This window comes from Acipenser ruthenus, chromosome 2 (genome assembly GCF_902713425.1).
Source record: "Acipenser ruthenus chromosome 2, fAciRut3.2 maternal haplotype, whole genome shotgun sequence".
Classification (NCBI taxonomy): domain Eukaryota; kingdom Metazoa; phylum Chordata; class Actinopteri; order Acipenseriformes; family Acipenseridae; genus Acipenser; species Acipenser ruthenus.
Window position 1 is genome coordinate 7,535,218 of NC_081190.1, and position 13,025 is coordinate 7,548,242.

General features: G+C 41.2%; 1 protein-coding gene across 2 annotated transcripts in view; it reads left to right on the forward strand.

The window, feature by feature from the left end:
* Positions 1-12,009, forward strand: part of LOC117403928 (microtubule-associated protein 1B-like) — a 54,050-nt gene extending 42,041 nt beyond the window's left edge. For both annotated transcript variants that reach the window (XM_034928453.2, XM_058987929.1), the window contains 3 exons: positions 490-7,423; positions 7,797-8,035; positions 8,645-12,009. In XM_034928453.2, coding sequence (XP_034784344.2) covers positions 490-7,423; positions 7,797-8,035; positions 8,645-8,800 — 7,329 coding nt within the window. In that variant the 3' untranslated portion in view covers positions 8,801-12,009. The remainder of the gene's footprint in view (positions 1-489; positions 7,424-7,796; positions 8,036-8,644) is intronic.
* Positions 12,010-13,025: the final 1,016 nt, after the last annotated feature.

Below are 13,025 nucleotides of genomic sequence, written 5' to 3' on the forward strand. Positions count from 1 at the left end.
TTTAAATGACATTCATAAAGCAAATTAACAGCAGTATGTTGATTTGCCTTACCTGTTTTAAAATCATTAAGAAGGTATATATGATGGGAATTGCAAATAAAGGTTGGCAAGTAAAACAAATCATGGCATTTTGCATGAGTTGTATTGGTTATTAATCAAGGATACTGCTTTCTCTAGATACAGCATTATTCATACAGGTTTGGTTGAAGGGAGACCACTTTGCAAGAGTTATCTTAAACCTGCTGCCTGCCTGCCGAGACCCCAGTAACATCCCTAATATTTCTTCTAGGGTTTTGCTTAAGTCAATTAAAGTTTAGTAATAATTACTGACCTGACTTGCGCTAGTTTCATTGGCAGATATTCAGAGCTTCATCTTTTATTCTTAACCATGTTAAAGATCAGTATCAGCTTTGTTTGCAAGTGATTGTCCAATCAATCAATTTTTAATGTAATATAATAATCACCTTAACCTTTTCCCTTCCTCGACAGATTGGTGAATTGCTTAGCACCATACATCCTGCCAACAAAGCAAGCCTAACCCTGTTCTGCCCTGAGGAGGGGGATTGGAAGAACTCAAACCTGGACAAACACAATCTACAGGACTTCATCAACATGAAGCTCAACTCATCCTCCATACTGCCTGAAATGGAAGGACTTTCAGAGTTTACAGAATACCTCTCAGAGTCTGTAGAGATTTCATCTCCATTTGACATCCTTGAACCGCCGACCTCAGGGGGCTTTCTAAAGCTCTCAAAGCCCTGCTGCTATATTTTCCCCGGTGGGAGAGGAGACTCGGCCCTGTTTGCGGTCAACGGATTCAACATGCTCATCAATGGAGGGTCAGATCGCAAGTCCTGTTTCTGGAAGCTTGTGAGACACCTGGATAGAGTGGACTCTATACTTCTAACACACATTGGAGACGACAACCTTCCTGGGATCAACAGCATGCTGCAGCGGAAAGTAGCAGAACTAGAGGAAGAGCAGTCACAGGGATCTACTGCCAATAGTGACTGGATGAAAAATCTCATCTCCCCCGACCTGGGAGTGGTGTTTCTAAATGTTCCTGAGGACCTGAAGAACCCAGAGCCGAATCCTAGGGTCAGAAGAAGCATCGAGGAGGCTAGTCTTACACTGCAATACTTGAGTAAATTGTCTTTAAAACCAGAACCGCTTAACAGAGGTGTCGGAAATGCTATAGATCCTATCATTCTCTTTCAGAAAATGGGAGTGGGGCGATTAGAAATGTATGTGCTGAACCCAGTTAAAAATAGCAAGGAGCTGCAGTATTTTATGAAGCAGTGGACTGGCAGTAGCAAGGACAAAGCCTCTGTCTTGCTCCCAAATGGCAAAGAATCTGAGATTCCAGTCTCTTACTTAACCTCAATTTCATCGTTGATTGTATGGCATCCAGCTAACCCCACTGAAAAGATAGTGCGTGTTTTGTTTCCAGGCAATACATCTCAACACAATATACTAGAAGGCTTGGAAAAACTTAAGCATCTGGACTTCCTAAAGCAGCCAGTGGTCACCCAGAAAGAGCTAACTGCAAACATTGCTGCACCAGGTCTGAAACAGGCTAAGCTGAAACACAAGACCGACAGTATTGAAAGTCTAAAATCAACATCCAGACCATCATCAGGCAAAGGAGTTAGGAAAGAATCAAAAGAAGAGCCACCAGAGGCAGCAAAAGCAGACACACAAGAAAAGACCCAAACAACAGAGAAAAAGGTAAAAACGCCTGTGAAAAAAGAAAAACCAAAGCCTCTGGTGACAGAGAAAGAGGTCAAGTCAAAATCAGACCAACCACTTCAAACAGAAACTCCAGACAAACGAAAGACTGATATAAAACCAAAAGTGGTGAAGGAACGGGTAGTTAAAAAGGAGGCCAAGGCCCAGAAATCTGAAGAAAAGAAAAAAGAAGAAGTAAAGAAGGAGGCAGCTAAGAAAGAAGTTAAAAAGGAAGAGAAGGTTAAAAAGGAAGAAATAAAGGAGTTGAAAAAAGACCAGAAAAAGGAAGTGAAAAAGGAAGGAAAGAAAGAGGTGAAGAAGGAAACCCCAAAGAAGGAGGTTCCAAAAGAAGAGAAGAAAGAATTGAAAAAAGAAGACAAAGACCTTAAAAAGGACATGAAGAAAGCACCGAAAGACATGAAGAAAACAGTCACCCCTCAGGCTGATGCCAAAAAGCCTGTGCCAAAACCAAAAGTCCAAAAGAAAGAAGAGTCATCAAGGAAGGATATAGGAAGCCCAGGAAAAACCAAAGAGAAGGGAAAGATCAAGGGTACCAAGAAAGGCCTCAAGCCCAGTGAGTCCAAACTTGTTGCCGCTGCAGCAGCCGGGGCGGTAGCTAGTGTAGCAGCTGTGACAGCCACAGTGGAGGCTCTTGAAGCTGAACGGTCACTTATGTCTACCCCCGAGGATCTCACTAAAGACTTTGAAGAACTCAAAGCAGAACAAATAACAGAAGATGTAGAGAGCATGCCACCGCATGAGCAACCAGCAGAAGATGAAGAAGCTGTCATGGTGCAGCATGAGGAAATAATGGTCAGCAAAGAATCTGAGGAGCCTGTTGAATCTCCTGATGAAGGGATAACAACCACAGAAGCTGAGGGAGAGTGTGGACAGACCCCTGATGAACTGGAGCCCCGGGAGAACATAAATGATGACATCAATGAGAAGTTTGAAGACGAGGGCACTGGTTTTGAAGAATCCTCAGAAGCTGGAGACTATGAAGAAACGGCAGAGACTGAGGAGGTAGAAGAACAGGAAGAAGTTGTGGAGGAAAGGACAGAGAAGAAGCCTGATAATGTGATGAAGGGAGAATCAGTTGACACAGAAGCAGAAGAGCTGGCTGAAGCAGATGAACAAGCCAAACCTGAATATGTGTTGGAAAAGGGAAAAGCCAGGGATTCTGAATCAGGAGAGGATCAAGCAGAGGAAGATTTAGAAGAAACACTTGTAAAGGATGGGGAAGAATCTGAGGAAGAGGAGGCAGAAGAGGATGAAGATAAAGGTATTAAAGGAGAAGGGGATGTAGATGAAGCTGAACAAGACACAAGAGATTTTGAGATTGAGGAAACAAAGGAAAAACACAGTTTGCCTGTTACAACTCCACCCAAAATGCCTGCACCTCAGTCCCCTGTCATTGAGCATGCATCTATTCATGATGAAACTCTACCAGCTGGTTCTGAAAGTGAAGCCACAGTGTCTGATGAAGAGAATCGCGAAGAACCACCTGAAGAATTCACAGCAACTTCAGGTTATACACAGTCTACAATTGAGATTTCCAGTGAGCCTACACCAATGGATGAAATGTCAACACCAAGAGACGTTATGAGTGACGAGACCACCAATGAGGAAACCGAGTCTCCTTCTCAAGAGTATGTGAAGTTTGGAATGACAGCATACTCCAGTGAGTATGACAGAACCAAATTCTCTCCTCTTCCTGATAGCTTTAATGAATACTCATCAGATCATTCGAAGAGTGAAGCCACTGAAGGTAATGTTTATCATCATTCAGCCTCAACAATATCACCACCTTCATCAATGGAAGAAGACAAAGTCTGCAAAATACTACCTAGTGAAATCCTTACTCCCAAAGAAAATGAAAGTGAATACGGGTTACACCTGGATACTCGGGATAAGTTGTTTCTCGACACAAGATCTAGTCCCGCTCCTCTCTCACCTCAAGCAAAAACACCCACAAGTGAGCGTAGTGTAAACTTTGATTTAACTCCAACCGCAATTGCAGCACCAATTGAACTGGGAACCACCCTTTCTGAAGTCACCAGTGAGGCGGTGGATCACTCTGCCAGTCCAGATGACAAGACCTTAGAAGTTGCTTCTCCTACACAATCTGTTCCTGGAAGTGCAGGTCACACACCCTATTACCAGTCACCTGTGGATGAAAAGACAAGCTCTGTGCCCGCTGCTGGAAAGACCCCAGGTCCAATTATAGTTGAAGTAACTGATGAAAAAGGTGAATCTTCAAACAACAGAGTTAGTCCAATGGATGAACCTGTACCTGATTCTGAGTTCCCCGTTGAAAAGGTCTTGTCTCCTCTTCGTAGTCCACCGCCACTGGGATCTGGATCGCCAACAGAAGGGTCACCAAATGCTGATGCGAAGTCACCCTGTAGCTTAAATCCCTTTGTCGACTATTCTTCAGTGAGTTCAGTTAGTGTTTTACAGGAAAAGCAAGAAGCAGCTTGTCTGGATTTGGAACCTGGCAAAGATGCTGTCAACCTGGAGAACAAACTGCAGGATAGCGCATCTACTGAAAGCAAAAGCTTGGAACCTCTTCAAGAAATTAAACCATCTACTGATCTGTCACCCATTTCAGTTGATGCTAACCAGTTTGGTTCTTTCAAAGAGGAGAGTAAAATGTCAATTTCCGAAGGAACAACATCAGACAAATCAGCCACTCCAGTTGACGAGGTTGTAGCAGAGGACACATTTTCTCATATCGAAGGAGTGGCCTCCACGTCAACTGCCTCCCTCGCTACAAGTTCATTCCCTGAACCCACAGCAGATGATGTCTCTCATTCGCTTCATGCTGAAGTGGGCTCCCCACATTCAACTGAAGTAGATGACTCTTTGTCTGTGTCTGTAGTACAGACACCCACAGCATTCCAGGATACAGAGATGTCTCCATCTAAAGAAGAGGGCCCAAGACCAATGTCAATTTCTCCAGATTTCTCACCTAAAATATCAAAATGCAGAACCCCCATACAGGACTTACAGTCCCCAGAGCAGTCCACCATGTCAGTAGAATTTGGCCAGGAGTCTCCTGATCATTCTTCAGCTTTAGACTTCAGCAAACAGTCCCCTGAACATCCAGCAGTCAGTGCAAACATCCTTCACATCACTGAGAATGGACCCACTGAGATTGAATACAGTCCTTCTGAAATGCCATATACTAAATTTGCAGAGCAATCCATGCCACCAGTAGAGAAACCCATACTTTTCCAGGGAGAAGATTCTCCACATGTTGCTTCAACATCTCCAAAAGAGACTTGTCTGTCCACCCCACCTGCTCACTCTCCATCACAAGTAACAGAGCCATGTGCTGTTTCCTCATTGGTCTTTGGTGGTTCAGAGAGTTTGACACTTAAGGTTGAGGAATCTTTACAGCAACAGGACAGAGAGTCTCCTGTTACACCCAGAGCAGCATCCCCTACCCACTCACCACATTCCTCTGATTCATCATTAATCTTAGGAAGCTCACTAGTACCAGAAAGCATGTCCTATAAGGCAGAGGAACCTTCACAAATGCAGGAGAAGTCTCCTACCACCCCCAAAGCAGAATCTCCTGCATGCTCTCCACTTTCTTCAGATTCGTCATTTATTATGGAAAGCGCAATTACACCTCAAAGTTTGCCAGTTAAAGCTGAAGAACCTTCACAACAACAGGACAAGTTTTCAGTCAGCCCCAAAGTAGCTTCCCCTGCATACTCAGCACTGTCCTCTGAGTCAGCATTGTTCTTAGGAGGCTCAATGGCTGCAGGAAGCCCATCACTTAAAGCAGAGGAACTTACCGAACATCAAGACCAGTCTCCTGTTAGTCCTAAAGCAGCTCCCCCTCCATACTCACCACTTTCCACTGATTCATCATTGTTCTTAGGAAGCTCAGTTGCTCCAAGAAGCTTATTAATGAAAGCAGAGGAATTTGCAGATCATCAAGACAAGTCTCCTGTTAGTCCCAAAGTTTCTCCTCCTGCTTACTCACCACTTTCTTCTGGTTCATCATTTTTATTAGGAAGCTCAGTAGCTCCTAAAAGTGTTTCAATTAAAGATGATGAACCTGCCCAAAAGCAAGACAAGTCTCCAGCTAGTTCCAAAGCAGCATCGCCAGCATACTCACCACTTTCATCTTATTCACCATTAGTCTTAGGAAGCTCACTAGCTCCAGAAAGCATGTGCTTTAAGGCAGAGGAACCTTCACAAATGCAGAAGTCTCCTACCACCCCCAAAGCAGAATCTCCTGCATGCTCTCCACTTTCTTCAGATTCGTCATTTATTATGGAAAGCTCAATTACACCTCAAAGTTTGCCAGTTAAAGCTGAAGAACCTTCACAACAACAGGACAAGTTTTCAGTCAGCCCCAAAGTAGCTTCCCCTGCATACTCAGCACTGTCCTCTGAGTCAGCATTGTTCTTAGGAGGCTCAATGGCTGCAGGAAGCCCATCACTTAAAGCAGAGGAACTTACCGAACATCAAGACCAGTCTCCTGTTAGTCCTAAAGCAGCTCCCCCTCCATACTCACCACTTTCCACTGATTCATCATTGTTCTTAGGAAGCTCAGTTGCTCCAAGAAGCTTATCAATGAAAGCAGAGGAATTTGCAGATCATCAAGACAAGTCTCCTGTTAGTCCCAAAGTTTCTCCTCCTGCTTACTCACCACTTTCCTCTGGTTCATCATTTTTATTAGGAAGCTCAGTAGCTCCTAAAAGTGTTTCAATTAAAGATGAGGAACCTGCCCAAAAGCAAGACAAGTCTCCTGCTAGTTCCAAAGCAGCATCGCCAGCATACTCACCACTTTCATCTTATTCAACTGGCTTTGAAAAGAAGTGCACTTCTTCACGTTCTCCAGAGCAGGAGTCCAGGATGCTAGACTTCAGAGGTGATGACTCATGCAAAAAGACTCTTTCACCACAGTCCCGACATGATGTTGACTTATGTTTGGTCACTTCTTGTGAATACAGGCACCCTAAAACAGAACTGTCTCCCTCCTTCATTAATCCCAGCCCCCTGGAGTTCTTTGCTAATGAGGATAATTCTCAAAAAGATGACAAGCCTTTAACACAGTCTGGTGGAGGGCAGCCCCCATCTGGAGGAAGGCTTCATCCAAGGCAGTGTGATGAAACCCCACCAACTTCAATTAGCGAGTCCGCCCCATCTCAGACAGATTCGGATGTGCCTCCAGGCACTGAAGAATGCCCTTCCATTACTGCAGATGCCAACATAGACTCAGAAGATGAGTCTGAAACTCTTCCTACGGACAAAACTCTTACATACAGGCATATGGATCCCCCACCAGTCCCGCTCAGAGACCCAGCTCCTTCCGCTCCTCACCCTGATGTCTGCATGGTCGACCCTGAAGCGCTCCCTACTGAGCAGAACCTAGGGAAGCCCTTGAAAAAAGACGTAAAAGAAAAGACAAAGACCAAAAAGCAGGGCACTAAGACCAAGTCTTCCTCGCCAGCAAGGAAAAGCGATGGCAAGACTAAACCGTCGTCTGCTATCACAAAGACTAATGCTGCAAAGGAAGCGTTAGATAAGATTTCAAAAGTAGCTTCTCCAAAGAAGAAAGACTCAACAGGATCCAAGTCAAGTGCCAATTCTGATATAAAGCATGCTGAGGAAAAAGATGCTAAGAATGCTACCAATACCTCTGCTTCAAAGGGTACAAAAAGTGCTACCACTGGTAAGTCTAGTAACATGAGGTGGTGTAGTGTATCTTTTACTATTAAAATAGCATTTATCATTATATTTATTGGACGGAATGAACATTTGGTAATATCTCTATGAAACCGCACAACACAGAATAAGTTGTATTGTTTATCCTGCCGGATACAAATGTAGTGTTTTTCTAAAAGTTTACCACAGTACATTTCCATGGTAATTTTGCCATTTCCCATGCTTTTCCCAAGATTATATGCATATGCACTTTGCTCAAGACTTGCACACATGAACACTATGGTGTGTTTTTCTATGAATGACCCGGTATACTGTATTGACATAGCTTGGCAATGACCTGTAGTGTTGGATCCTGTTGTAACCACACCTCTGTGTTCTAGGTTCTGGTAATAGTAAAGCTTCCAGTGGAGCAGCAGTTCCCTCTGGACCCCCAGTATACATGGACATGGTATATATTCCAAACCACTGCAGTGCCAAGAATGTGGATGCTGAGTTTTTCAAGAGAGTGAGAGCTTCTTATTACGTCGTAAGTGGCAACGACTTGGCAGCTGAAGAACCCAGCAAATCTGTCCTGGATTCCCTGCTGGAGGGGAAGGCTCAGTGGGGTAACAACATGCAGGTGTGTGTGGAGTTATTCTATTTAAATGCGTACCAACATGTTCTGTCCTGTTGTTGGAATCGAGGAGACAACAGCAATGCTCTTTTTTTAAGTATGTGACACAGTGATGACACAACATGATAGATTCAATGTTGTATAGTCACACTAGACAGTCCTGAAGCTTCAAAACGTGACATTCTAAACTTCTAACATAATCTAATGCAATGCACAGCTAAATCTTACACCCAGTGCATCTCAACATTATTTAGGGTGATGCAACATTTTTGGCCATGATCCTAAACTTCTTAAACACCAGGGAATCATAAAACCACTTCCATTCAAATCAATAAATACCCACAGAAATGTGTAAAAAAAGAAAAGGGAAGGTCACATACTGTGCCAGTGCATTTCCATGGCTGTTTCTTGTACTGGAGCGTCCCTTGAACCCTTGTGATGTTGTTCTAAACGCATGTTGGTGTAGAATCAGATTCTTATCTAACATGTACAACATATAAAAGACATTAGATTGTATGAACTCAAATGAACCCTGCAGTACCAATTGCAGAGGCACGGCTTCTCTGTACTGTTATCATCCACCAGTTTTAAAGCATCATTTTTTTTATGTTGCAGGTCACTCTCATCCCAACCCACGACTCTGAGGTGATGCGGGAGTGGTACCAGCAGACTCACGAGAAGCAGCAGGACCTGAACATCATGGTGTTAGCAAGCAGCAGCACCGTGGTCATGCAAGACGAATCTTTCTCTGCTTGCAAGATTGAGCTGTAATCCCAGGAACCCCAAGCCATGCATTGAGTCTGTTTTCCTTAGTGAACTCTTCAATGTAAAGAACAAAAACAAAAAACAAAACAAGAAACAAACTTTCAGATCGATTTGAAACAGGTATACACAAAAAAAACTGTACCATACAACTGGTGATGCAAGTCACTACCTAATTCAGTCTTTTTTAATAACTAAGGCACATATTCCTTAAACAGGATTCAGACTACTGTCACGTGATGTAGAATCAATGGAAAGTGATTTGACTGAATTATAGAACCATGTACAGTGTATCGCTTTTTCTTACAGGTGATAAAACATCAGAGTGTTGGGACAGGCACGTAATTGGATGTATAAAGAGGTGGGCTAAATCTGCACGTGCAGCAGTTTGAATCATGTTTGTTAGACAGGACAATGTTTTAATTAATATGCAGAGGTAATAACCCAAGGCTTGCTCCCATTGAAACAACTTAAACTGACTGAGTTCTTACCATGCTGTAATGTGATTTAATCTTTAGAAACCTGTACGTTCATTAACAACCACAAAATAGAGCAATGGCTAGTACCCTGAAGCAAAGACCAAAGGATACGGGAGCACACATTCTGGAAAATGGGCTTAGAAAGTGACTTGAATGTAAAAGAGGTATTTGATGCACTTATTTTTTAATGCGAAACAGCAGGTGTATGAAATCGACAAAAAAATACAAAACCAAGGTCAGTAGCAGCATCCATGTAGTAGTTTCGAAATGAGTGCAGAAGTGCGGCTGCCTGTTTTTATGTGTGGTACCACAACGTCCTTCTAACAAGCCTCTCAGCTACGCATTTGTGTTTGAAACGGTGAAAACGCATCTTATTCGCAAAGATTTTTTTCAAAAAATATTTGTCCCACTGAACAAAACAATACTGAAAGTTTTACAATTCAAACCTTTTAAACATTTTTTTTAAGAAATCGTATGATAAGATGTTGATGAGTTTGTTTTCCTTTTATATATAAGTTGTTGGTTTTGATATTATTTTAACGTTTGGAAAATCGGTACGGATCTGTATGTAAGGAAGTTTTTTAGTTTTTTTTTAAAGAATGTATTTATTGGAATGTAATTTGAATCGTGGTATTTTAACGCTGTCAAGGTTGATGTCAAGGCTAAGACAGAACTGGTCTCCAGACCTAGGTGTCAGATTGTATTGGCAAAACACAGTTGTAAGTCTGGTTAAGAATTCGTCTTGTTGCCATATGCAAGATAAGGAACGTAATTTAAAATGAACTGCGCGATTCTTACATTCTGGCTTGAGTATAAGAACAATAACCCAAACCTGAGATTTCAAGGCTGCCGTGATGGGCATTGGCTTGAAAGGTTTGTTTAATATATAGTTCTAGCAGCTCCGTTCATTTGCACTTTTGTTTTTATTTCACTGTTCACTGTAGTTCCAGAACTGTATGATTGTGTTTTCAGAAGGTAGATGCCTTCCTAAATAGTGACCTCATTTGATTTGTCTGCATTGTCTTGCGTGTAATTAGGATTGTTTACTCTAAGCAAATGTTATGCACTTAAGTTAACTTGAGCCGTTAAGCCTGAGACGAGAGTATTGCTTACTTTAAATCTCCACTGTCCTCTGAATATGTTCCTACAAATTCCTTAATGTTTTCATTGATGCACTAGCTTGTAATTTGGGCTGTATTTCGCGACACTAGGTCCTATTGGATTATAACTGTCAACAGGGCTCATTTTTAGGATGTAAACTTCACTTTGGCAGTAAAAGTGGTGTTGACTGAGAGCGTTTCAATTCATTTTTTCAATTGGTTGGAGTAATCAAAGTTTAAATACATTTTCTTGGAAGGTATGGATTACTACAATTCCTTACAGACACACAAACAGCTAATGATTTTAAAAGGCCAACTTAAGGCCTACTTGAATGTGACTTGTTTGTTAACTGAGATAATTTCATAGCTTTTGGAAGGTTCCTTGGGATTTTTTTAAGAACTGTACTATAATTATAAATTGAGTTCTGGCAGGGTGAATGGTTTGCAACATGATGCGCACATGCTATGTGTAATATATTTGCGTTTTGGAAAAAACAAAATGAAAAAAGAAAAAATGTTTTGAATGGGATGAAAGTGTGCACACCCATGCAACAACGTTTAATAAAATCAAAAAATAAGTCATACACTACACAACCCACCCTGCTTCAAAAAAAAAAAAAAAAAAAAAGGCTAGTGAGCTCTCTTTACCACTCTCCGGACATGTAAGGAAATGAGCAAGAGCTTCCTGGAGTCAGCGCCTTCTGTTCAGATTTGAAATGTTGTGCAACTTGTACTTTGATAAATGGCAAGGATCCCCCCTTGCAATTCTGTAGAGATATTCTGAGAGGGTAGAGACGTTGCTGGGTGAATACAGCTGGGAGTGTTATAGACGGTACTTAGTTTAACCTTCCGGATCTCAAAGTGTGCTGCCTTCAGCTTTCATACTGCCTCCTCTGCATAAGAGCCTGCAATGAAAAGTCTACAGCATCACCTCTCAACACTAGCGCACTCCTTGTAATAAACAGCCGATTGGCACAATAAATACGATCCTGACCTAAGTTATGCTGACAAAGAGGGATCATACACTTAATTGTACTTAATTTTCAGTAATCCTTTTTTACATTAAAGGATAAACTGTGCAGCAGTTATTGCTGTGTCTAGTGTATTTGACCTGCATTAACTAGCCTAGATAATGCTGTTTATATTTAAGTTTGTGACATTTTTAATTCCAAATCTTCTTGGAAAATGAATATCCCACTGCTGTTTAAGTCTTCAGCTACTACATAGAAAGGTCATTGCAGTTCTCACAGCACTGAATTGCAACTTACAGTAAACACACAGTAACAAAAACTTTCAGCTTTCAAACACATGCATGGTCGTCTTACCTTTCCGTAGTACAGTACGCATTCCTACCAGTCTTAAGTAACCAGCTGGGAATCACACAACTGGCTCTCCTTCAGGGTGATTGTTTATGTGTCTGTCAGCAGCTGTGTGTGGTATTTATGTCTTATAATCCTGCATCGTTCTATTCTATCCAGTCATGTCCGTAGAGAGTAGTTTCAAGTGGAAGTATTATGTAGTGCTTTTCTGATATTTGTGTGCAATATCTCCCTCTCCCACTGAGGAATTTGATGTAAACTACTACAAAAAAATGAAGGAAAAAAAAAATTTCACAATAAAAACAAAATGTGGAAATTGATCAGCTGTGTGTGTGTGTGTCTTTCTTTCTGCTCTTTTGTAGGGTTATGTACTCTATAGTGGATAAGAGCAGAGTGGTGGGTTCTCAGATTCCGTTTATATAAAATGTACTATTCTTGAAACTGCCATTCTTGTGCTGAAGAAGTTTTCATTATTTTGTTGTTTTTCACACTAATGCAGATATTTTATAATACTGGCATATGGATTAAACTTATAAGGACCATGATCGTCTAAACGAGATCATTCTGGGCCCGGGACTGAGTAAACACAATAACTTAATGGGCCACCATACTTTGCAGTACAGGTTGCAGCTGCATCTCATTGGATAGGGGAAGGACTGAATTTCACTGAATTTCAGTGACAACACTGAGACAGGCATTTCATTTTTAAAGGGTGGAGACATTTTACAGCAGCACGCAGAAAGAAAACATGACACAGGAACTTGTTTACAGCTATTAAAAAAACATGAAAACACAGTAAATCTGATATATTTGACATAGTTATTTTAGAACATTTATTCTGTCTCGTGTTTTAATATATATGCTTTTACAACATGTATGAATATCAAGAAACGAGTGAATATAAGTAGATCATGTTTCATGAATTAAATTTATCATGTGTGCTTTTTTTCCTTATAATAACAATAATATCGTTCATTTTATATAGTGCCTTTCACAGTGGACCACCATCACAAAGCACTTTACAGAGGTAGGCTGTGAACTGTGCATTATATGCAGAGTCACTTACAAGAGGACATTGATTTAGCTTCTCATTAGTGTCCATTATTACTTATAAAGACCCTGAGAATAAACATTTATTACGTAATTTGCCCAAACATGAATATTTTTCAATAAAACTTTCAGGTATTGTAAGGTCCTTCAAGTAAAATAAACAAAAAAAACATGTTTTTATGCATGTATCTCTAAGCAGAATACAGAATAATAAAAAAATACTTAATGGGAGGATTCCACTAAAAAACGCTTGGTCCTTAAACAATTAAAGGATTAAACTGCCCCT